This window comes from Astatotilapia calliptera, chromosome 9, assembly GCF_964374335.1.
Source record: "Astatotilapia calliptera chromosome 9, fAstCal68.1, whole genome shotgun sequence".
Classification (NCBI taxonomy): Eukaryota; Metazoa; Chordata; class Actinopteri; order Cichliformes; family Cichlidae; genus Astatotilapia; species Astatotilapia calliptera.
In genome coordinates this window covers 24,970,641-24,996,067 of record NC_137430.1, presented here as the reverse complement: position 1 = coordinate 24,996,067, position 25,427 = coordinate 24,970,641, and the positions used below count along the sequence as shown (strand labels likewise).

At 39.7% G+C, this 25,427-nt stretch overlaps 1 protein-coding gene across 1 annotated transcript; it reads right to left on the bottom strand.

Annotated features, from left to right (window-relative positions):
* Window positions 1-1,604: 1,604 nt before the first annotated feature.
* Window positions 1,605-13,964, bottom strand: LOC113029756 (phenolphthiocerol/phthiocerol polyketide synthase subunit C-like). The gene is made up of 6 exons (XM_026180746.2): window positions 13,754-13,964; window positions 13,083-13,236; window positions 9,031-9,191; window positions 8,643-8,849; window positions 8,332-8,513; window positions 1,605-7,284 (listed from the first exon to the last, which is right to left on the bottom strand). Exons 1-6 carry the CDS (start codon window positions 13,809-13,811, stop codon window positions 1,741-1,743), a joined length of 6,306 nt encoding a protein of 2,101 aa, XP_026036531.2. The 5' UTR covers window positions 13,812-13,964; the 3' UTR covers window positions 1,605-1,740.
* Window positions 13,965-25,427: the final 11,463 nt, after the last annotated feature.

Here is a 25,427-nt window from a genome sequence, read left to right as displayed (position 1 = left end):
AAAAATTAAGATTTTGTCTTCTTGCGTTTTTATGCCCCATTTTTGGACGTCACACTTTGTGCTGTGTTATTCTTTGCAAGCTTCCGGTTTGCTGATTAACTTTGGCATAGTACTGGCAGTATATGACACGTTTTTTTGTTTTATGTGGACGGACATGTTTAAACATAAAAGTGGAAAAATCCCCATTTTAAAAATACTTTTGAACATGTAGACGTAGTTAAGAAGCAGCTAGTTGTGTTTATCATAAGTGAGCACTCTTAGATAGCTTCTGCTAAAAACTCTTCTGCTGCTTGTTTGCTTGAAACCAAAATATAATAAAAAATAATGACAAAACAAAACATAATAATTCTTTATCCCATGAGTATTACAGTCACCTTATAAGCACTCTGTACAAGACTTGTTATGAGAACCTCGACTATTTGTTGTGATTACAAATTTCTTTAATTTGTTTCAAATCATAATTTAATTACTTTTTAATTACTTATTTTATTTTACTTTAATTTGTATTTTCAAGAAATTAATAATCCTCCTTTGAAAACATTGCTTCATTATTTGGTGTTGTGTATTAAAAGCTTGACGAAGTTTGTGTCTAGTACTCTAAAACTGTTATGCCCTTTGTCATAGCTCCATTGTAATATTATTTTAAGTCTGCATAGCATTGATTATAAAGCAGTGAGTTACACAAGTTATGCCTATGATCTATGATGTATGTACATAAATAAATTAAAAAACAAAATAAGCTTAAATCTCTTTTAATTCAGCTTTGAAACGTAGGGTATTTGTGTCTAAGTGTACAAAATAGATGACTTTTGCCATTGAAAGCTTTGTATATTGAAATGACTATGCCAGTTAGAAATGGTTCATGTATTATGTACCTTTTTTAAAAATAAATAAAAAAAGAAGAAGAAAACAATGTTATCAAGTTTGATTTTTCTGTGTCAAAAAAGAAAGAATTATAATAAAGACATGATACATCATGATAGCTTAGGTGAAACCTTTTCAAATTTTAAAACTAAAGTGCAGTGGATATTAAATTGCTCTATGATATTTTTTATTTTATTTTATCACATATTCATCTCTCTGGGACCAAATTGACCTTTCCATACGATATGATAATTTTGTGCTCAGCAGAAGGTTCAGAAATCATGTGTGCTGCCAAATGATCATTCATAAAGCTTTTTTCCATTAGTGTCATAAAGTTGATAAACACTCAGAATTAATCAGTTAACAGTGATAAGCACTGATAGTAGATAGTAGAAGGAGAGAACCCAGTGACAGATGCAGCAAGACCAATTATAAAGATAAAACATTTATTTCAATTAAAAAAAAAAAAATACAAGATAAGGCACTTACTTTACATAATTTAGCAGTAAACGCATTTATACAGACTTACATGTTTAGTTGCAATCCGCTTTTTTTCTGTACCATATTGGTGAGTAAAAGAATGACATAAAATATCTTTTAAAAACTTCCAGTTAGTACAATACATGCCATTTGTTTAAAAAAAACGCATTACAAAAAACAAAATCAACCAAAATCTAAAAATGAGTGCCAAAAAGGATGAAAAGTTCTGTAAACAAGTAGCATTAATATCAGAACTTTCTTTTATTGCAATGGCCATTTTATTTATTTATTTTTTAACTGAATCTCAGTGGAAAAAATATATTGAATCCATTATTGTAGTGTTCTGACGGTTGATGGCTGATTGTATTCATAAAGTAATATCTCCATTTGAGTTTTTCACAATCTGGTAGAAACTTCAGCTTCATCTGGTAGAGACTCTGGGTTCTCACTGACACTTTCGCCTTCAGCTCCTTCACTCAGTAGAGCTGCCATTGTTGCAATAGTTGCATTGGGATCCAACAGTTTCACCAAAGGCACATTCACACCTCTCCCCTGAAAGATCAAATTCTGCAGAGTCATAGCCTGCATAGAGTCAATGCCTAAGGATGAAAGTAGTAAATCATCTTTCAGCTCACTCTGCTCCATGCCAATAGTGTCACTAAGTAGAGAAACAACATAGTCCTTTGGAGAGACGCAGACATCTTGTTTAGTTTCAGAGTAAGTCTCTCTAGATTTTTGGAAGGCTGCCTCAACTAATGCAGAAAGGCGCATAGACAAGGCTTTATTTTGGGAGAGGATATTGTATCTGATGTTTCTGAAGTGAAACCTGCAAACAGCTTGCTGGGGTCGGTTGAGCACAAGGCATTGCTCCAAGCATTGATAAATCTCAGCCACATCTAAAATCATTATTCCCTTTGCTTCCAGAAAACGCTGGAAATGTTCTTTGTTCAAGAGCAGACCAAGGTTCAGAGCTCCCCAGTTGATAGACTGTGCAGGCAAGCTGAGTTTGCGCCTGTATTGACAGAACAGATCGAGAAATGTATTGGCTGCTGCGTAGTTTGTTTGTGATGCGTTTCCCAGGAAAGCGGAGATGGAGGAGTAACATACAAAGTAATCCAACGGACAGTGCTTTGTTGCATAGTGCAAATTCAGGACACCGTTTATTTTTGGCCTGAAAACCTTCTCGTACAGAGATCTGTTAAGGGTCTCAATCAGTCCATCATGCAAGACTACTGCACTGTGAAACACACCTCTGATCGGAAAACCAGAGAACTTCTTGCCAATGACATTGATGACTTTGTGCATATTCTCATAAACAGATACGTCACACTGCATGCTGGTGATGCTGTTTCCACACTGTTTCTCCACATTGTTGATTTCCTGCTGGACTTCTGGTGTGGGCTTGCTTCTGGAGAGAATGACAATGTACTCACCACCTCTTTGTGAGATGAACTTAACAGTCTCAAAGCCCAGACCAGAAAGACCACCTGCCACTACATACACAGACCTCTTTCGAAAAAGCTGTTTTTTTGTTGGGAGAAGTGGAATCTCAGACAGTGTGCTGCCAACATCATTTTCTAGAGCTACGACAGCCAATTTCTTGGAGCTGAAATATGAGTCTGGTTTTGCTGAATCAATGCTTTTTTGTTCAGATTTTGCACTCTGAAAGGTAAAGCTTTCAAGAGCCAATTTCACATTAAGGTTTAAGGACTTAAGCCAGTGATGAAGGTATGGCCTGTGTATTCTCAGGGATCCCTTTTGGAATATGACTGACATCTGAGTTATCTGTACATGAACACCTTCCTTTGCACTTTGGAACACTTCCTCAACGACTAGATCCTGCTTCGGAGATTCACATACGATTACAACATGTTGTAACCCTGAAAAGTTGCAAATTTGAGCAGTTAGGGATTCATCAAATGGAGGCAGAATGACAACTGCACCCAACTGACTGGCACCTACAAAAGTCCCATTGCACTGCGTTTCAACATTCACATTCCAGCCTGATTTGCAAGCGCTAAGTGCCAAGACTTTCAATAGTGCAGAATCAGGCACAGAGCATATGATTGTTATATTACGCTTGGCTCCGAGCAAGGCTCGATGAAGGATTTCCCATGCTAGCACAAAGTAGGAAACACAAGGTGTTTTTCTGAGGACTGGGAACTTTTTGGTGCTGTAGCACACTTCCTGTGGTACTCTGATCTTACTTGCTGCCACCACAGGATAACAGGAAGCAACATGTTCTCCCACTTTGAATTTCCTTACATGTTTTCCAACTGCAATGACAGTACCGCTGAAGTCAAGAGCGAGCAGCTTGTGTTTCTGAGATGAGTGCTTGTTCCAATACAGTGTTTTGCCGAATTTTAGATTTGAAGAGCTGACTGGGAAATAGTCTGATGAGTGAACACATATCTTACTGGGCTGGATTTCAATGAATGTATCACTGATCGGCTCAGCCTCCTCGTCAGAGCAAATGGCACTCAGTTTCATAATTTCATGTGGATCAGCTGTCAGAAAAATACATGGTTCAGACACTGTAGATGTATAAGTGCCAATCTTATTGTCATTGATTTCTAGTGGGGTGCGCACAATGGAAGGTTTCAAGACCTGCCCATCTTTTACCACCAGTTCTGGGTGCTTGCTGCATGGGTATGACCTTAGGGCATCAGACAGAGCTGCAATGTCCTCAGGAGAGATCCCGCTCATATCAATCAGCTGAAAAGAAAGATCTGGTATCTCAGCAGCGAACGATCGTGTCATACCAACAAGAGCAAAACCTGGACTTACATGATCTACTGTGATATCAGATGAACGGTAGGTTATGGCTCTAATTGATTTTGGGAAGTGAATTCGCTTTAGCTCAACAACTATTTGGCGGAAAATCTCACAGCAGTCAGCTAGACTCTGCAGGATGATTTCAGCTGGCCGTGATGTGAAGTCTTCATTGCCCCACAAAAATAAGACCTCATCAAAGTTTTCTCTAATATCTCTGATTTTAAGATTTGCCAGAAGAGAAGGGAAACCATTGCCCAAGATGTCCTTTGCATATGCGATGGGAATGTAAGTAGATGCTGAGTCCAAATGTTTCTTTAGACCATCAGCAATCCCTAAAGTATCACAGAACACCAACGCCTTTGGAGGAGGAGTAGCAATGTGATCATTTGGGACAACATCGAAGGCATTGTGGTAGAAGTACTCATCTACCACATGAGAACGACTGCCTAGGTACTTGATTATGACATTTTTGACCTCAACCAACACTCTGCCTTCCTTGTCTGCAAAGCACCCACAAACCCCAAAGTGATCAGTGCCCACATCAGTTGCTCTCAGATAAATAGTCATCTCATTTTGCAAAGGTTCAAAGACTGTAAGACTTCCTATTTTGGCAGGAAATCCTGGCCTGCCAGCAAAGATGTGCTCTACTGCAACTGGGAGAAGCTGCATCAGATAATCCAGCAAGACAGGATGAATGCAGTAGTCATGCAAATGAGGCTGAAGTTCTTCTGGAACTGAGACTTTTGCAAAAGCCTCTTTCAGATCATCTCCATAGTGCACATCCTTCTTATTCTGGAAGATGTCTCCATACTGAAAGCCTCCTTGAGAGAGATACCCATAAAACTCCTGAAAGCTCACTACAGATGTGCATCGTTTGTTGATGGAGCTTAGTGAAATGCGCTGCTCCTCAATCAGCCTCTCTTTCTTTGAAACCACAGTGCCTGATGCATAAGCTACAGATGAGGAGAAAACGGTGAATCTGGTTTCCCTCTCTGTTTGTTCTAGTTGCACTTTCATTTCAGGTGGATTCTGTGTTAAAACAAATGGTCTGTGAAAATTGACACTGAGCTGCAGTGAACTGAGAGGTACTTTTGGTTTAGCACTGGCCATGTACGCAGCTAAACCCAGCTCAGCATAGAAAGCACCAGGGATGATGGGTACATCATTATGCTTGTGCTCTTTCAAGTAGAAAGAAGAGTCAGACTTTAGATCACAAGTGAAAATGTTGCTTTCACTTCCCGTCTGACACAGCACAGGATGATTGCTTGCTGTGTTATTCTGTGCTGCCCCAATGATAACATCCCTGTCTGAGCAGTCAAATTGATATTTAGGAAAAGGCAGAGGTACTGTCTCATAGCCTTTATAGAAGGTGTTCCAATCTACTTGAACGCCGAGTTCAAACAGTTTAGAGACAACAGACATGACTGATTCTTGATCTCTTTCTGGCTGCACAGAGGCAAGGACAACCGTGTCATTTCCCAGAGATTCCATAATGTTTCTCTGCAGTGCCCTTCTTGGACCTATCTCAACAAACACAGTGTGCTTCTTTCCTCTAGTTGCTGACTGTACTGCCTGCTCAAAAGCAACCGGCTCACGAATGTTTCTAGCCCAGTATTCACCTGTGCAGAAATCTCCCTGCTGGACTTCCTTCCCTGTCACTGTTGAGAACAACTCCGTGTCAAGATCATTTGCCTGTAAGATGCCAATTTTTTCCACAATTTCTGGTAGAATTGGGTCCATCATGTGGCTGTGATAAGCAGCAGGGACATCCAGCACACGAAGGAACAGATTCTGACTATTGGCTGAGGTGCTTAGCTCCTTATGGAAGCGCTCAATTGCGTCTGTCTCACCTGAAAGGGTGCAGGACTGTGGGCTGTTATATGCAGCAAGGCAAATTTTACCAGAGTAAGGAGGGAGCAGTGAAGATACCTCTGATACAGCCATGTTGCTGATCACTAGCATCTTTCCCCCGGTGACTTTTCTCTGGAGAGTGCTGCGGAAATATATGACTTTTACTGCATCCTCCAGAGACAAGAGACCAGAGCAGTGAGCGGCTGCCACTTCACCAACAGAGTGTCCAAGAATTGCATCAGCTTTGACTCCCCAGTGCCTGAGCAAGGTAGTAATCCCAACCTGAATAGCAAAGAGGAGGGGTTGGACAACGTCTGGGTTTCTGAAGTCGCTGCTCTCAAATTCGCTCTCAAGAGTATCCATTATGTCCAGAGGACTGAGCTTTTGGAAAAGGTCCTTAATTTCTTTGATCTTTTCTCTGAATATAGGCTCGTTTTTTAGTAGCTGCATGCACATACCATGGTAGGTGACACCATTTCCACAGAAGACAAACACTAACCTTGGATCTGAGAAGGCAACACTGATATTTTTGCCAACAGTAGCAATTAGCTTCTCTTTTAGATTAACTACAGAAGACACTGTGATGGCTTTTCTGTATTTATGTTTTTGGTGGGTTCTTCTGCAAGCTGACGTGTAGAGCAAAGAATCTAGATCAAACCGGTTTTCTGCCTGTAGCTGACTGATGGTATCTTCCATCATCATGTTAAGTGATTTTGAAGAATTTGCAGATATGACAAAATACTTGACTTGCTTCTCATCATGCCTTTGCTTAGAATATGGCTGGATGTGCTGTGTGACAATGGCGTGTGCATTTGTTCCCCCAAAACCAAAGTTGTTAACTCCTGCAACTCTTGCACTAGAGCATTCCCATTTTTCTGGTTCCTTAGGAATTTTAATGTTTAGTGCTGTGGTATCTACACTGGAAGCCTTGTCAGTGTAGAACACCGAAGGAACAATGGTCTCATGCTTCATCATCAGGAGAACCTTAATGAGTCCAGCGACTCCAGCAGCAGATTCTGTGTGTCCAATATTGCTCTTTACAGAGCCAATCCAGAGTGTCTTTGAACCGGGAGGTCTAGATTTAGCAATGACGTTGGAAATGCTTCTTGCCTCTGTTGGGTCTCCAGCTGGGGTTCCAGTCCCATGTGCCTCTATGTACTGGACATTTGCCAGGTCAGACTCTGAATAGATTCTGCGGAGAAGCTCCTCTTGTTGTGTCATGGATGGTTTGGTGATTGGAGTAACAGAGCGGCCATCTTGGTTTACAGCAGTTTTGCTGATTGTACCCCAGATATAGTCATGGTCTTGAAGAGCCTGTCAAGCAACAAAAAGATCAAAATGAAACATGAATAAAAGTGTGTATTGATAAAGAACATCTAACACCAGAGTCAAACATATTACATGACATATTTGAACTTTAGCTTATAGTTATAAATATATAAACTAGATTGCACTAATGTGAGTTACTCAGCTGAAGGATAAATACTGCAGAGATTTCCACTTTGTCTTAAATCAAACGGAATGTTCTATATTTTGCGTAAAGGTATAAAAAAAGAAACCCTTCTTTTAACTGTTTCCCTTTTCACAACGAATTGACACAGTGGATGGATCCATATTTTTGATTTGGCAAAAATATTTTGCCCTTTCAGTGCAATCACCCATGTTTCTCCTGACATTTTAGGCAAACATTTTAACCACTGCACTATGGAGCCACTTGTACAGCTACAGAAAATACATTTGAAAATATCCTCTGTTCAAGCTGGTTAATTAGAACTAAACTAAGTGTGCAAAAATGAAAATGAAATGCTAAACCAATCTGTTGGAGACAATTTTTATAGGCTAGGCGAGCAGGTCAATCACGTTTGATGGAAAGTGTACAGTTGGTCACTGCAGTTAATTGCAATTGATCACTGAATATGAAAAAAAAGGGAGTCATTGTTGTGTTTTTAGCTCATCCTCCCGAAGGACCAACAGGTCTATGAAATGGCGAGGTGTTCATCGCCCATCTGTCTGTCCCTCCATAATTCACAAGGTTTGCAACTCCCCCTAGAATATTTCTCAGATTTTAGCTAAACTAGATTAACTGTAATGAATATGACAGTTTGTGATCCTGCTGTACTTCTCAGTGGATTTTAATTATCATTAGTTTGTGCAACAGAGCCATTACTTTGTACAAGAAAACTGATAACTCCCCTTCTGTACTTCATGTATTATAGTAATCTATGAATTGTGATGGATCATCAGCTGGTTGATCTACTACATTGCCAACGTCCGGGTTTGGCACTTTGGCAAACTGCCCATTTAATGTTTAAATTCCTGAAGTATTTGACATTTTCTTATAATTAATCTGCATATGCTGACCTTTTTCAGTGGTTTTAGGAGAACTACTCCGCATCCGTCCCCTCTGCCGTATCCATCTGCTCTACTGGAAAAAGGTTTGCTGGTTCCATCAGGTGAGATCATCTTGGCTTTGCTCAGCGCAACAAAAACTCTTGGCTCAAGGATGCAGCTGACCCCTCCACAGACAGCCATTTCACAATCCCCTGATAAGATAAAGGACACCATATCATCCCAACTAATTAAAAGCTAACGCCGCTTTCTAAATAAATACGACACTACAGAATGATTTCCTCTATTGCTAATTAACCTGAAGTTATCTATGCTGGACAGACCTTGTTTTATTGATTGACAGGCAAGATGAAGAGCCACAAGGGATGAAGAACAGGCGGAGTCTAAGGACAGCGAAGGTCCGGTGAAGTTGAAGACATAGGAGACTCTGTTTGCTGCAATACTCATGGCAAGCCCTGTGCCAGTCCAGTGGTTGATCACATTTGGGTGCACATGTGCAGCATTTGTTTCATAATCTCTGTTCATTATTCCTACAGAGATACATAAAACACAGGGGTCATGCACTTATCATTTTAACATTATTCATTTGAATGGATGTAAATTTTGATGGTAATTCTGGTATAAAAAGTAGCTTTGTTTTGGATCAAGCACCCATTATTGTAACACAAAACAATAAAAACACAAAACACAAGTAAGCTTTTAGTACCTTACCAAAAAACACTCCTGTTCTGGTCCCACTGGCTTTTTCCATTGGAATTCCAGCATTTTCTAAAGCCCTGTAGACACACTGAAGGAGCTGTTTTTGCTGAGGATCCATTTGTTCCACTTCACTGTCACTGATGCCGAAAAACCTGTGGTCGAATTCATTAAACCTGAAAATACCAAAAAAATAACAAGGTCAGATTCAGGCAATGGGATTTTCTAATTATGGTTTAAATTCTTCCTTCTTAGATTATTTCTCATACATGTGTTGCATTTACAGTGTAATGCATGTACAGACTCTAAAGCTGTAAAGCTGTTTCTATTGTACAAACCTATAATCAGTTTCTATTTTTGGTTTGTCCACAATTTCAGTGCAATACTCCACCAAAAGAAAGGAAATTAATGCAAATGAAAGGCAGATTTGCTTAAATCCAAAGAGCTAAGGACAAAACACTGCAGTTTGGTAAAACACAATGAAAGAACAAACCTAAAACATGGTAAAAATAAGGTACATTCTCTTTCTATTTGGAAGTTTTACATATCTGGACATGACAAATATAATTTGGTCCAGGTCACAAAGATAGGTCAATACAACCTAAAGTGAATTAAAACACATGACATATTACACCATGCTTTTATTTATTCAAACAAACAAACAAACAAACAAACTAAGCCAAAATGCAGAAGCGATGTGTGAAAAACTTAAAAAAAACTAAGTAGATCTTCACTACTTCCATAGAAATTAACTGGTTAACTAGCAGCCAAGCCCTGTAAATCAAACAAACTTGATTTACTGATCCGAAAGTTTGAGCACCTCACACTTCTTGATCAGTTATATTTTGGTGGTTTGTTAGTCTGGAGTATTCGGGTTTGTGATAACACAATGTCAGAGAGGTAAGACAGCAATGACTAGTGGTAATTATTATAAGCAAGTGGAAAACTTTCAAGACAGTTTTTCATTGTCCCAGGAGTGGAAGACCCAGCAAATTTACCTCAAGGTCAGCCTGTGAAATGCAATCTTAGACTCTGCAGGCCTCAGTTAGAACATTAAATGTTCAAGTTCAGACATTTATGGCGTGTTTGAAAAGGTTTACCAGCCTCTTCTCTCTAAAAAGAACATTTCAGCACTGCTTAGGTTTGCCAAGTTGCATCTGGACAATCCACAGGACTCGTTTGGACAGATGAGACCAAAGTGGAGATGTTTGGCCATAACACACAGTAAATACATATCAGGGTGATGGTTTGGACTTGTTTTATAGTCACAAGATCTGAGAACCTTGTAGTCATTAAGTCAGCCACAAACTCTTCTGTTTACCGAAGTATTCTAGAGTCAAATGTGCAGCAATCTGTCTAACAGCTAAAGCTTGGCCCAATTTGTGTCATGCAAAAGGAAAATGATCCCAGCAAATCTACAACAGAACAGCTAAAATGAAAATAATCAAGGTGTTGGAATGCCTCAAAGTCCAGACCTCAAACAGACTGAAATGATGTGTTGAGGCAAACCTCAATAAACTGAAACAACATTGCAAAGATGAGTTGGACAAAATTCCTCCACAGTGAAGTGCCTGCCTGATAAAGTCATGCAGAAAACTTTAAGTTATTGCTGCTAAAGTTGATTCTATAAGCTACTGAATCATGGGGTCCTCAGGTTTTCACACACTGCTTCTGCATTTTGGCTCAATTTGAATTAAACCCATAATAACACAGCGTAATATGTCACGTTTTGTAGTTCATCTGAGGTTGTACTTGCCCAAATTTAAGACCTGATAGAACTGGATGATTTTTATTACATCCTGATATGTAAAACCTCAAAACTTTTTTCTTAACACAACTGTATCCATCAGCGCTGTCTCATTTTACTGCCTTAATGATCATGTGCTACATTTATGACCGAAGGTAACTGAGCACTAAATTGCTTATATTTTATGATTAACATATGAGACAGTTGTTCTTTGTCAGCGTTCAACAAGCAGTTCAGTGAGTTCACTGTAAGTGGGTTATCTTGTTATTTGTATTTCACAGTTATATACAGCCAATCCGGTCGTTAAGTCTGACGTCACTAGCCGTGGCTGGGCCTAAACTCCGCTGCAGGTCCATATATCAAACGATCACTATGGCATTACTGAGAGTTGAAAAACTGTCTAAAGTCTTTCATCTTTAAAATGATCAGCGTTCTGCTCTACCAGGTGTAACAATTGAGTTTAACATCCAAGCATCCATGAAAATGGAATTTATGACATTTAACGGAGTTAGAAGTTAGCAGGAAGTTAGCTCGCTAGCTTCTATCTAAATACAATATAGCATGTCCTGACTGCGGGGTTTTAGAAACAAATTAAAACGTACAGCTCTGTTATCACTTCCAACATAAATGAAGACAGAAAACTAAACAGCAGTGACGTTTGTAAGGTTACTGAAGTTTGGCTAGCTGGTATATAATGATGTGCTACGTGACCACTAGCGACACAGCTATGTTAGCATAATATAAACAAGCTAACTTTTTTCCACTCGATAAAAGTTAACGTGAGTGTTCTCGGTGGTCAGGAACAAATGTAATCGCATGGCAGCATGCTCTAAAAGGACCAAACTTCAGCCAGGAGAACAACTGAGATAATCCATCCACAATACAAGGTTAGTCATTCATATACTGCTGCATGGGCTGGGCTGTAGTTACATCCTAAGGTTTTAAAAACTGAGCTTAAATAAATGATTAGCGGTAATAAAAGCTGAGGGAGGTCAACAGTGATCACTGACTGTTTTATGAGCTTTTTGAGATTAAATAGAAGAAAATACAAAACATTAAAAATGTCAACAACACAAAAGCCATATTAAACGCAGACTACTTTAGGCCCAGAAGTAGGATTCGTCACGTCATCACTTAACGACCGGATAGGTGATGTTCAGTCTGTGACATCACCAGCAATGTATATACAACACACTAAAACCATTAGGCCAGCGGTCCCCAACCTTTTTTGCGCCACGGACCGGTTTATGCCTGACAATATTTTCACGGACCGTCCTTTAAGGTGTCGCGGATAAATACAACAAAATAAAACTAGTACTGGTACCGAAAAAAAGAAGATTTATTCATAACACACGTGAAAAGACCGAGGAAAACCGAGTTAACGATCAAAATGATAACAAAATAACGCTGAAAACCGATAAAAACCCTGAAAACCATACATTTCACACCTGAACCTCAACTCTCGCGGCCCGGTACCAAACGACTCACGGACCGCTACCGGTCCGAGGTCCGGGGGTTGGGGACCGCTGGATTAGGCCATCTTCCATGCAGGTGGATTACAGCACAACTGATATTTTATTACCATTCCCCGAAAGTCCTATTATGAGCACTTATGCTCCATGAATTGGTCTCCCAGGGTGAAAACGTTTTTGTGGAGTTTGACTATAAGATCCCAAGGAATCTGATTGAGAACATTCAGCAGGAAAGGCCTAAACTGAGTGAATTCTGCAGTTTTCCAGCAGGAACAACACCACCTGAATCAACTGGCAGATTTGCCTCCCTGCACAGAGGTAGGTTAAAGTAATCTAAAATGGTGCCTAAAGTTAAGAAATGAAGTGCTTTTCATAATTTTTGTAGTCACTCTGAAATGGCCCTATGTTTGAAGATAAAGCAGGGTTGTTGTTATGTAATATAACATGGACTTGATAAGAAAAACCTTCACAGTTAATGGATTAAATTGAACCATGCATCTTAAATTATTTCACGAGTATTAATAGGACATCTAGACATATGTAAACAGACTCATTTCCATGGAACATTGTGCTAACTGATGGAGGTTTATCATGTTAAGAGGCCATATTTGAGTAGTCCAGTGTTTGGAGCACTTGTTTTATTTTCAAAAGGGGAAAAAACTAAACCGTCTTTGGAAAAGCGTCAAAATAGTACATCTCTGTTTTAATACAAATTAGGAGCAGCAGTGTGATTTCATTAATCAACACTTCATTGTGTGAAATTGCCAAACAAAAGTTAATATGACTGTACTGATAGGCGCACATTTGTGAAACAGATAAGCAGATCTAAATGAGATAAGGGGCCATACCCGTCAATGAGAGCAGCCTTGGCTGTGCGGGATTTACCCGGCTTGTTGTCATCAGGATCATACCAGCTGCTTAAGTCAAATCTCTCTTTGGGAATTGGCACAGAGCAGTTTCTCCCGTTCACCAGAACCTTCCAGAAATTGTCAAGCCCCTCTCCTGTTTTTGGGAGAAGATACATATAAAACACTTACTTTTTACACTTTATGTAACTATAGTGAAAGATTTTTCACTGTTCCTAATATACTATTTGGGGAATGGTACAGTTTTTGCCTCTGTATACCACCATTTGTGTCTTTTTAAGAATCTACTAGATTAAGCCTAGCAATGCCTCCTTCACCTCAGGAACAAATCTTTTGGGTGTTCCAGTGGACAGCTATCAAGTTTTTTGTAACAACCTGTCAAATTACTTTTGAGCCTCTGAAAATGACTGCAGTTCCTAAACAATTCATCTAATACTTTTGTCAAACCCCTTTAATCAAAGCTGAAAGTCTGCACTTTCATTATCTTGACTGATTTCAAATCCACTGTGGTGGTGCACAGATGCAAAAACACAAAAATGTCCATGTTTAAATACTTCTGGATCTGACTATACACCATGTGACGCACAACAATCAAATTAGGTAGTAAAATAATATCAAAGACACAAAACAGAAACTTCCTAAAGTGTCCTCACCGCCTGGAAAATTGCATCCAATTCCCACCACTGCAATGCTGTCTTCAGTTTCTTCCATTGTGACAGAAAATCACTGAAAAATAAAAAAATAAAAAAAACAGAAATCTTTAGTGTGTTAGCATGCAATCACCATGGCAGCAGATCAAAAAAAAAAAGTGGAGCGAGTTATTGAGTGAAACAGTGTAGTTAGTCCAGTTTAGTCATGCAACACTGTATCCTTACATCCATCCCGTTGGCAGTTTCCCTCACTGATGGTATCACTGCCGGACTTGCCGTTCTTATAGCCAGCTTCTTTTCTTTATCAAACATTAATGATTCATGCTATACGTGGCCATGGAGATGAAGGACTTCAGTGCACACATTTATGGTGCCTCGCAAATGATTAGACCACGTTTAATGGGCAAGTCAATATATTATATAATAGCATGGCCCTATCACAGTTTCAGTTTAACTAATTATCATGTTTAAAATCCTGGAAACAACTGGAAATGGTTATAAAAGACATTTTACACTAACTCATATTAATTAATAAGACAAGTAAGTAATAAGTAAGCCATAAGTGTTATCAATATTACAATGTGCATACCACATAAGGTTTACCAGAGGTAATCCACACATGGGCCAGCACAGGACCACCAGTGTGTCTCCAACTGGCCTTGTGCTGGCCCATGTGTGGGCCCCCTCTGGCAAACGAGATCTGGGCCACCAAAGGGCCGTTATTCTTTGCGGTATGTGGGCCATGTGTAAGCACATTGTGTGGGCCAGATCGGGCCCATACCAATTTTGCTATGTGGGTATGTTAAGTGATTGTACATAACTTTGTTGATTACTTGATTAGATAAGTTAAGGTCATAGTAGATATTCAAAGCCAAGAATGTCCAGGAGTAACAATATCTCTAAGGTAACTTTTGAACTGAAATAGTTTCTAATAGTACCACAGAACAAATAGCTTACTTATTAGGAGGATGTTTATTTAATGCTGCATGTCAAAGTTCCTCTTATTCACTCAAAATGATCACAGTTGACCTAATTATAAATTAATACAAATACAAATTTATGGAAATTTAAAATATGAAGTTAAATGTTGAATCATCAATCGATCATAAAGCAGCATAAGATTCTTTAAAACAATGAATAATTATTTATTTTTCCCCCCAAGGGCTTGGTCTATGAATTTAATTTTTAAGCAACATAAGGAACAATAGACTGGTTTTCCTGGTTAGTGTTATGATCTTATTACCATTATCAAGAAACCACAGCCCCACAGAATTACAAGGTAGAATTCCAACCAACAAGCATTGTCTTTATTACCCTCCCTTGCTGTTTAATGATTAAATGAATGAAATCCATGATTTTATTAACTTGATCAAAATATTTCAGGGTCTTAACACAGCAGAACATTTAATATTTTGGTATAAGGAAATGCAGATATTCATAAGTTATTATTAGATGATAAATAATGTGTCTGTCTCAGTAATAAATAATAATAATGAGCTGAAGTAATGAAGGATAAAGTAATGTACCCAGTGTTTGAGTTCAGGCTTCAGGCTGGTTTAACCTTTAGCAGGTCCAGTGTTGAATTTGACAGCAAATTAGGATTTAGTTTTAGTCATAATTAAGGCATTAAATTATTTTAGTTTCAGTCAACTAGGCATCACAAGATGATAGCAGAATAAATCTAAATTTGACTCATTTGATTTGAAAAATAAAAAAGTGTAAAAGTTTGTCTGTTTTTACCAGCAGGAGTTGCTCCATTTTATTTTCCTTGACATCAAATACGAAATGCGTTGGTAGGTGCGCTCTTCTCCTTACAAATGCTGAAATTGTATTGGATTTCCGTGAGAAGAGCATGAGAATAAATGAGCCCCTCCACCCACACCCATGTTTCCCGGGAACATATCAAACGTGCCAATCTAACCTTTCTGCACAAGGAAATAAATTCTGATTGGATCACATCCAACCTCGCCCCGCCTTTGTACAGAACTTAAATTACATCTGATTCGGCCTCATTTTTATTCGTAGACAAAACTGTCAATACATGTCATCATAAAGTTGTCATCTTGTTTTTGTCAGAAAAACAATGAGGACAATTATTGATTAATGAAATGAACACTCATTTTTGGAGAAAAACATTATTATTATTATTATCACACAAAACGAGACATGAAAGCATAACAGCCACAATGATTTAAATATAGTTTACTGAAAGCAAAAATGAAAACTTTTTATTAGTTTATAGCCACATATAACCATTCAACTTTAAGCGTTATCATGAAGGCCTCAGACACTGTAAACAGGTTGCTGTAAATTTTACGGTAACTTACTGGCAGATGGATGCAAGTAATAAGCTGTAAAAGGATTCGCAGGAATCGTCTTTATAAGCACTTTTTACATCCTGCTGAAACCATTTTATATAAATTTGCTGTGACGGGATTTTACAGAAATTTACATTTACAGTAGTTACTGCACATTTATTTATTTTTGCTGTGTGTTTGTCTATCTACAGTGAAGTAACTAACTTATTTACAGTAATTTTCCATAATTTCATTTACAGTAAACTTACTGTAAAGAAAATGACAGAAACCACTGTGTCTAGATACCTGAAGGAAATTGCCGTCCCGGGTTTCCTCCGTGGCGTGAGCGATAAGCAGAGTTCTGTCCTTTCCTTCTGAGATTCCTAATTATTTAAAGTAACACTCAGGTATGCCGTTCAGCTGGGTTAGTTACAGCGCCGGGAGCAGCTTGGGAGAACAAGGAAACACAGACTGCTTCAGGTTGCCTTCCCAGAATCAACTCAAAGGTTTATTTGATACACAGCAGTTTATATAGAGGAAAAAGGTTCGTGTGTCAGCTTTCCCAGTTCAAACCGGTACAGACTAAATAAGGAAACGTCTTCCTGCCTTCTGAGCAAAGTATCCCTTGTGTAGTTTATCAGTTCAGCTATAATTTATGATCATCCCAGCAAAATACACTCCTAGACATAAAATACAGAGTTCTTTCATTAGTGAATTCTGAAACAAACCACCTAGCCTTTAACGAGCCTTTTCCAGGAGATAAAGAAAAAGGGAGGATGGGAGTAAGGAAGTGGTCTCATCTCTGTGGTGTTTTCGACCTTGGGGTACCAGCTTGTGAGTCTTACACCTTAATTCTTGGGTCACAGAGAAAGAGAAAAACAACTAGTAGATGGGCCTTATTGAGTAACAGTTTTCCTGTATAAAACAATATCCTGTAAATGCTACCGTGGTATCAAAATATCACAACAGTTCTCTCCTTTTATCATGAAATGATAACATAGTATAAAGACAGAATGTAATAACATAATATAAAGACAAATCATAAATGTGAAACAAATCATAAATGTAACTAGTCCTTTGAGGAAGCTTAATATCAAAATTTTAAAAAGAAGAAAAGAAAAAGAAGAAAACATCATTCTTTTCTTAGACAATCGAGTAATTTACAATCTAATGCTCAAAACATACATCAGGATCATCATTGATGACATCTGACACATAATCTGGGTCAATTTGTGCCAATTGCAAATACATTGAAGTAGCTGTACTAGTAGCTATACGGGTTATCATTGAACGTACACAGGGTACCACACAACAAACAATAATCATCAAAAACATGCTGCAACGGTTACAAAGGCTACAATTAGTTCCTTCCATCTTCCAAACGTGTCCTGTAGCCACTTATGTAGCCACTGACCGTGACCTGTATTGGCAATTAGTTCTATCTGCAATGCTTCAAGTTTATTCATAGCTTGTGTGAATGAACCGTTAGGAGCGGTATTATTGGGAATGAAAGTACAGCATACATCAACGGTTACTAGACCACAGGTACCGGTCCAATTAACAGGTAAAGCTAATCTAAGGGTATTATTGCACAACCAATAAGCATGTGGGATTGGTCTGGTCAGGCGCGTGACCATGTGTGATTTAACTAACTCCCCCCAGTCAGTGTCATTTAATACACCCTCTGGGGGAACAATGATCGAGTCTCTGCTCGAACTTGAACTGTGTGTGTGTTCCTCCAGATATGATACAACTTCAGCCACAGAGACAGCTAGCCATGTCTCATTACAGCGTGCACCTGGGGAGTCAGAGAAGAATGTATAGTTATCCTTTGTATAATCTATGTGTGTGTCTGGGCCAGTTAACTTTAGTCTGCGCAGACATATCATACTAGTATTAAAATGGAGAGGGATCTGTCCTAAGGGCAGTGAGGGCTTTAACCTATTCTTAGGGCGTTTCATTGGGGCGCAGGTCCCTGCGGTGTCATTAGATAACTTCAATAATTCGCCTAATGGAGTCTCAGGGTTAGTTGGTGTGTGTGTGTGTCTAAGTAAGCAGTCGAGAGGGCTCAGAGTCAACTGTAAAGTGTCTTTAAGGAGAGCATTATCTCCGCCGATTTTCTCTAGTCCCTCAGTGAGGGGGAAACCGGATATGGGGTATCCTACTATTACCTGTTCTGGATTAGCCTTAGAACAGACATAACAGTTACTGTTTCCTAAATCACGAGCGGCTGTTCTGGCATTTTCATACCAGGCGTTAGCTCCTGTTCTAGAGGGCGCATAAGATGGTTTATTAGTGGCGTCTATGTTGCTATTTACTGATTTTAGGGAACGTGAGGAGTGCATTAAGTAGGTGTCTTGCAAAATGGAGCATGAGGTATAGTCAGCAAAATATGACCTGCAGAAATGTGAACATGGTTGCAGTTTACAATACAAAATAGCAAAGAGAAATCCTAAGGTTAATGCGATAGATATGATAAATAACCTAAATATATAAGAAAGTATATAAGAAAAACAGTTCTTCAGTTGTCTCCTGGCCTGGTCCCAGGTTCGAGAGACACAGAATAAGCGTCGTGTGATGACAATGGGCATTTCATTTTCTCCATTATCAGGATGGAATGAGTCTGGCTTTATCAGGTTAGACATCATGTGGTACTTTTGGCTTTCTGTTCCTGCTGGATGTTTGAGTACCTTGTTGTTGTTCTTTCAGACGTTGTGTGTTAATCAGTGATTGCGTGTGTGTATGTACATTGGATCCGGGCGCTGGCTCGCCGGAGATGTCGTCTGCTTGATCCGACGCCTGAGATGGTCCGATTGGGCTGGTCTTAACCCTGCTGGCATGAATCCACTGAGGTTGTCCGTCTGTGAGGATGCTGGTTCTTCGTCACTGCCAGTACAGTCTGGGGCTGGAACACGCGCGGCCTCCCAGAGTGTCCTTGGTTTTAGTGGCTTCTCCAGCATGCATCTCCTTGTCTCCACTGGTGGAACTGTGGAGGGGAAAAGCTGAGAGAGACAAACTTTCTGATAGTTATTATTCAGTTTTTCTACCAGGTTGTGAACATCAGTGGACAATGCAATATACATCACCTTCTACTAGCGGTGCCCCTCTGGAAGCTGACCATGGTGTTGGAAATAGTCTTATTTCAAATGGAGATAATTTGGTTACTGCAGATGGAGTCATTCTAATCTCACAGAGGACTTGAGGAAGTAATTTGACCCAGGTCATTAAAGTTTTAGCACACTTTTGAATTACTTCTAATGTGAATGAAGATCCTCTATCACTGTTAATCTGGTGAGGTATTCCGAATCTGGGTATTATTTCATTGCTCAACTTTTGACAGACTACTTCTGCAGTTTCTTTTGAGGTTGGATAAGCTTCTACTCATTTACTAAATTGATCCACTATTACCAGTAAGTACTTGATGCTTCCTTGTGCTGGCATATGTGTGAAATCAATTTGTAATGTATGAAATGGAAAATCTGGTTGTGGTAAATGCTGATGTTTCGCTTTTGAGCTACCTACATTAGTTCGTGCACATGTTAGACAGGTTGCTAATATGCTTTTTACTGCATGTGATGTTTTCTCGATTACAAATCTTGATTTTATTGCCCCTATTACCCCTCTTTGTCCGACATGACTCACACAGTGAAAATGTCGGGCAAGGACTGGCATCAGGGAATATGGGAGGGCAATCAAACCCTTAAGATTTTGTATAAGCCATCTCTGTCATCTAAGGTACAGTCATTATTCTCCCAATAGGTGTAATCACATGCAGAGGCTTGCTCTTGTATGAATTTTAAATCAACATTTGTTTCTAAATAGTCTGGGAGTGTAACAAGTGGCAGCTGTAGGGGCACAGATAATACTTCCTGTGGAGGTGGGAGCTGTGATGCAGCTGCAGCCTTGGCTGTCACATCTGCTAAGGCATTACCTGTTGCTTCGTCTGTGTCAGCTGTACTGTGTCCTTTCGTTTTTACAACTGCAACGGCCGATGGTAGCTGTATAGCCTGAAAAAGTCTTTGAACAAAATCAGAATTTAGCAATTTATTTTCCATCAGCAGATCTAAATCCTCCCTGTCTCCACAATGTGCCAAAGTCATGCACAACGCCAAATGCATAGCGGCTGTCTGTGTAAATCGTCACATGCTTATCCAAATGTAGCTCACAGGCGCGTATTAAAGCCATGAGCTCTGCTTTTTGTGCTGAGTGAAATGGTAATGAGTGAGCCTCTAGTATGATGTCAGGCAATGTCACCACTGAATAGCCACAAAGAAATGAGTTGTCATTCGGCCTTGAACAGGACCCATCCACATAAACCGTGGCTGAGTCTGGGATAGGTGTTTGCTCTAAATCTGGACGTGGTGCTGTGGATTCCTGTATACGTGTCATGCAGTCATGATCATCAAGCCTGTCTGAGCCATCCTGTCGGTCAGAAGAACACAGCATAGGATCAATAAATGTGCTGGCGAATCAGGTGTGCTGCTCGCTTTTATAGTGAGATTTGCATATGTTGTGTAGTTATGTTTGCTAGAATGGTCGTGACCTGGTGATTGGTGTGTAGAATAGTGTCATGTGAGAGTGTGAGCTTCTCGCAGTCCCTTATCATGATAGAGCAAGCTGCTACTGCCCTCAGGCAGGCCGGCATTCCTGAACAACCACGGACAGCACCTTTGAGTGGCGGAGATCAGCACTCCCTTTAATGCATTGAAAGAGGCAGTCATTTCTGTGGATCACAGTATTCGAGGAGGCTTGTCTTTTTTTACAACAGTCACGCAGAATGTGGTCATGAAAAGAACAGTCTGGTATCCACTGTCTGCAATAGTTCACCATGCCTAGGAAGGACAACATTTCCTTCTGTGTAGTGGGCCGAGGGACAGAGGTCACAGCTTTGACCCTGTCTGCAGTCATGGAACGTTTTCCGTGAGACAGTGTAAATCCCAAATATTGAACAGAAGTCTGACAGTACTGCATTTTCTTTGCAGATGCTTTGTGGCCAGTCTTTTGGAGGTGCTGGAGAAGCATGTGTGTAGCAGTTTGACATAGTTTTTCACTTTCAGCACAGAGGAGGAGGTCATCCACATGTGGATCAGGGTGCAGCCCTGGAGCAGTGAAGCACCATTGAGAAAGCAGCAGAGCTGTCTATCATGCCTTGGGGCAAACGAGTCCAAGTGTACTGCTTATTTCTATGTGTGAATGCAAATAACGGCTGTGTGTCTTCATGCCACCACGGTAAAATGTGTATGCAATGCATGTCAATATGCTGTGAACATCTGAAACGAGAGGTGGCAGAGGAGATTTGCATTAATTTGCCTTAAGTCTTGTATGAAACGCCATACGCCAGGTTTGTTAGGCTTTGGCACAGGATTGACAGGAGTGTGGGCTTTATTGCTCCTGTAGTCAATAAATCTCCTATCATGACATCTAGGGCTGCGGCTTTTTCGGCAGAAATGGGATGTTGCTTGACATATACTGGCTCGTTGTGTTTTAATAGGTGTACGTGATAAAGTCAATAAATCCTATATCATTCTCACTTTTTGACCATAATGTCATATTCTGGTATTCAGCTGGCAATGTAACTGCAGAAATAGTACAGTGGATAGGGTAGGTTAGATCTATGTGACGACATGGTGTAGTTATGTCATAAACTATGTCTGAGTTATGTGACAAAATCACTGTTTGACCTTCACTTGTGTGAGCAGTTATCATGTTGTTGAACAGTGTGAGAGAAACAAAAGTGTGGCTCCCAGTCATGGGATTACCTGTTAGTGGCGTCTGTACACGTTTTTTTGGCACAGTGTGTGACATAGAGTACCGGACAAAAAGGATGTTGAGTTCATTCTCTGCTGAGGGTCCAGCTGACACAGAGGATGTTCCTTCTCCATCATGTCGGTACATAGGGCAGAGAAAACATAAGCTGTTATCAGTGTCAGCAAACATTTCACCCTTTATGTTAAATGAAATACACAAATTCATTTTTGCTTTGGGTGTCTGCGGCTGCTGGAAAACTGAGCTAAATTTGCACCTGTGGGGCCATTATTGCATGCTTCCCTTTGTTGCCAGTTACCTTGTCTGGAAGAGCTCCGCTGACGCCTAGTGGCAGGAACTTGTACTGCGTTCTGTGGTCGAGGCGCGTGTGCCCTGTTGGTGGCTGCAAAGCGACATTCTCTGGACCAGTGTCCTACCATTCCACAGCAAAAACACACATCTCTACTTTTATCTTTCCGTCCTCTGAAACTTCCTTGCTGTGCTGGAGCGGGTAATCCTGCATACATTAGTTTCTCACTTTCCTCTGAGCCTTCTACATCAAAATTCAACATTATCTTAACACTTTTAGCTTTCGTGGTAGTATCTGCACTGGCCTTCAGTTTTACTGACCTGTTTTCTGGCGATAATCGTTCGGGATAGGGCTCCGGAAATAAATTAGAATGCATTGAACTTACAGTCCGTAAGTTGTAAACAAAGTCAGTCACATAAGCACTTCCGCATGTTCTGGATACGTAATCATGGAAGTCTTCGCCGATTCGTGGACGTGGGTTACACGTAACCGGAAATGGGAGTTGTACTGAGCCGTTATTTGAGACTTTATTTTGTATTTTATTAATTTTTGGTTTTACAGGTACTTTAGATTTTTTATCGGACCTGTCTGTGGTCTTTGAATTATTCTGACCCATGTTCAGTGATCTCCAGAGGGGTTTACACGCTAGGAGGATTTAGGTTAGTATTTTCGCTGCGGCACAGCTGAGGTCACTTTAAATTTATTGCTAGCAATTTTTGTTTGGGTGAGCAACTCTCACTTAACGAGCAACTTCTCGCTTAACAACAGGCAACTCCCTGTGTCTTTCTGCTTTTAATTTACTGCTTTTAACCCTTGAGACCCGTGTTTTTTTTTTTTGTTTTTTTTTTAAAAGAAAAATTAAACAATTAATTATTATTATTATTATTATTTTTTACGTATAAATGTGTTGTGTCTTTCCACTTGATTATAACTGATTTATTTATAACATTTTATATAAAAGAAAAACGAGAAGCACATTAATTCATAGTAATTTAACATAAAATTGTTTGATAGTGTTAATTTGGAAAGCCACAACTCTAGCGGGTCCACCAACACCACACAAGGGTTAATTTACTTTATTCGGGGACTGAGGAAGTCGTCAGTGTATCTCTCTGGATCACTAAGTGAAACTTCGTCAGCATATCCCGTTTTTTTTTATGGATCGATCACTGAGAGAGGTATAATACGGTCTTTATATAAATATGAAAGACGTGTATTTACCTTCTGTCAGCCATCCCACTTCTGACACCAAATTTGAAGGAAATTGCCGTCCCGGGTTTCCTCCGTGGCGTGAGCGATAAGCAGAGTTCTGTCCTTTCCTTCTGAGATTCCTAATTATTTAAAGTAACACTCAGGTATGCCGTTCAGCTGGGTTAGTTACAGCGCCGGGAGCAGCTTGGGAGAACAAGGAAACACAGACTGCTTCAGGTTGCCTTCCCAAATCAACTCAAAGGTTTATTTGATACACAGCAGTTTATATAGAGGAAAAAGGTTCGTGTGTCAGCTTTCCCAGTTCAAACCGGTACAGACTAAATAAGGAAACGTCTTCCTGCCTTCTGAGCAAAGTATCCCTTGTGTAGTTTATCAGTTCAGCTATAATTTATGATCATCCCAGCAAAATACACTCCTAGACATAAAATACAGAGTTCTTTCATTAGTGAATTCTGAAACAAACCACCTAGCCTTTAACGAGCCTTTTCCAGGAGATAAAGAAAAAGGGAGGATGGGAGTAAGGAAGTGGTCTCATCTCTGTGGTGTTTTCGACCTTGGGGGACCAGCTTGTGAGTCTTACACCTTAATTCTTGGGTCACAGAGAAAGAGAAAAACAACTAGTAGATGGGCCTTATTGAGTAACAGTTTTCCTGTATAAAACAATATCCTGTAAATGCTACCGTGGTATCAAAATATCACAACAATACCAATTATAATCATCAATATTAAATCAACGTGCATGACACAAGATCTGTTTATCGCAAAAAACTAGACTATAAATCTAAAGCTGTAGCAGGAAACATCACATTTTTAGGACTTGCACTTGCGTTTTCCACATAGCCTCAGTCAGGATTTAAAGCAGAAACCTTCTTGTTGTGAGGCGACACTATGAACCTGTGGTAGGGTACCCTATTTCCTCATGTGCACCATGTATCAAGAGGTGAAGCTGTTAAACAATGAGCCTTTAAAGACCAGCAGATGCACCTCTCTCCTTTAGACTGTGCCATATAGAGGTGATATTTTCCATATGGTCATACTTATTTTGAACTGTGAACCATGTGAAGTTGCTCCAGTGAAGTCCAAGTATAAAAATATAGAGTTGACTTCACAGGTTTTCTTCACCTGTTCATAAGCCCTACACTTTTCTCTCTCTCAGATCCCCACCAGCTGCTGTCAGTTTTATTTCAAGTGTCCTTTGATAACTTGGCCTCTTGAACCCTGTTCTGGCAGTGAGTCATAGTTTAAACCCATTTATCCATTTGTTATCTGTTCAGTTCAGGTCTGCAGCGTTTCCCGAGTTTCTGCTTTGTCCGCCTTCTCTTAGCATTTTCTCCTTGACCTGTTTGGCCCTACTATCAGATATTTTCTTGCTTTTGTTTATTTGATGTGACATTACTTATTACTAAGTAAATAAGCCAGATTTAGCCCTACAGGCCGATTTTCATCCATTACTCTTGAAGAAAATTAACTTTTCTGCACAGTTTAAAGTTTTTTAAATCACTGTTTCTATTATTACTTGAGGGCGCTTAATGTTTAAAGATGATGAAAACCTGATGAATGCCTGTTGATGTTGTCACTGGGCAACAAACCTGTGTCACTGTGTGAGTCAAAGGCAAATGTGACCATAATAAATTCTTTCCAAGGGACAAATAAAAAGTCAAAACTGTGCAACGCGCAGAATAAAGTTTTACAGCTGTGTTGTTGAGATAAAAGTGTTTAAAGATTGGCGTCCCCTGGCCCATAAGTGCTCAGGCAATGATGCCGAAAATTGATTATTCAGTTGTACTACAATGGAAATTTATCACAGTTGTGTTTTCTTTGCATTAGCTGACTTGACAAAGCTTAAAACCCCAGTCAGTGATAACAGATATCGGCAATGGTTATAAACTTTATTTGTTTTAGGATCTGTGCACACTAACATAAAAACTGGTGTTTCATTCTTCATTCTTCTAGCTCTTCTCCACAAAATAATCGCTATGGGTGCCGCCTACTCGAGATGTTATCAGATGTTATCAGATAATGACCATAAAAAGGTGACAGAAATGTACAAAGTGTCACGGCAAGTGAGATGAGCCGTGTGGAAAATAAAGGAGGATCCAAATGCAGGCAGTCG

Bases quoted from the DNA above. Each gene is read 5' to 3' on its own strand.
- LOC113029756 (XM_026180746.2), bottom strand. From the start codon at position 13,811: ATGGAAGAAACTGAAGACAGCATTGCAGTGGTGGGAATTGGATGCAAT. The intron at 9,192-13,082 runs GTATGGCCCCTT...TGGTATTTTCAG, and splicing joins AAGGCTGCTCTCATTGACGG to GTTTAATGAATTCGACCACA. The intron at 8,850-9,030 runs GTAAGGTACTAA...GTATCTCTGTAG, and splicing joins CAGAACAGGAGTGTTTTTTG to GAATAATGAACAGAGATTAT.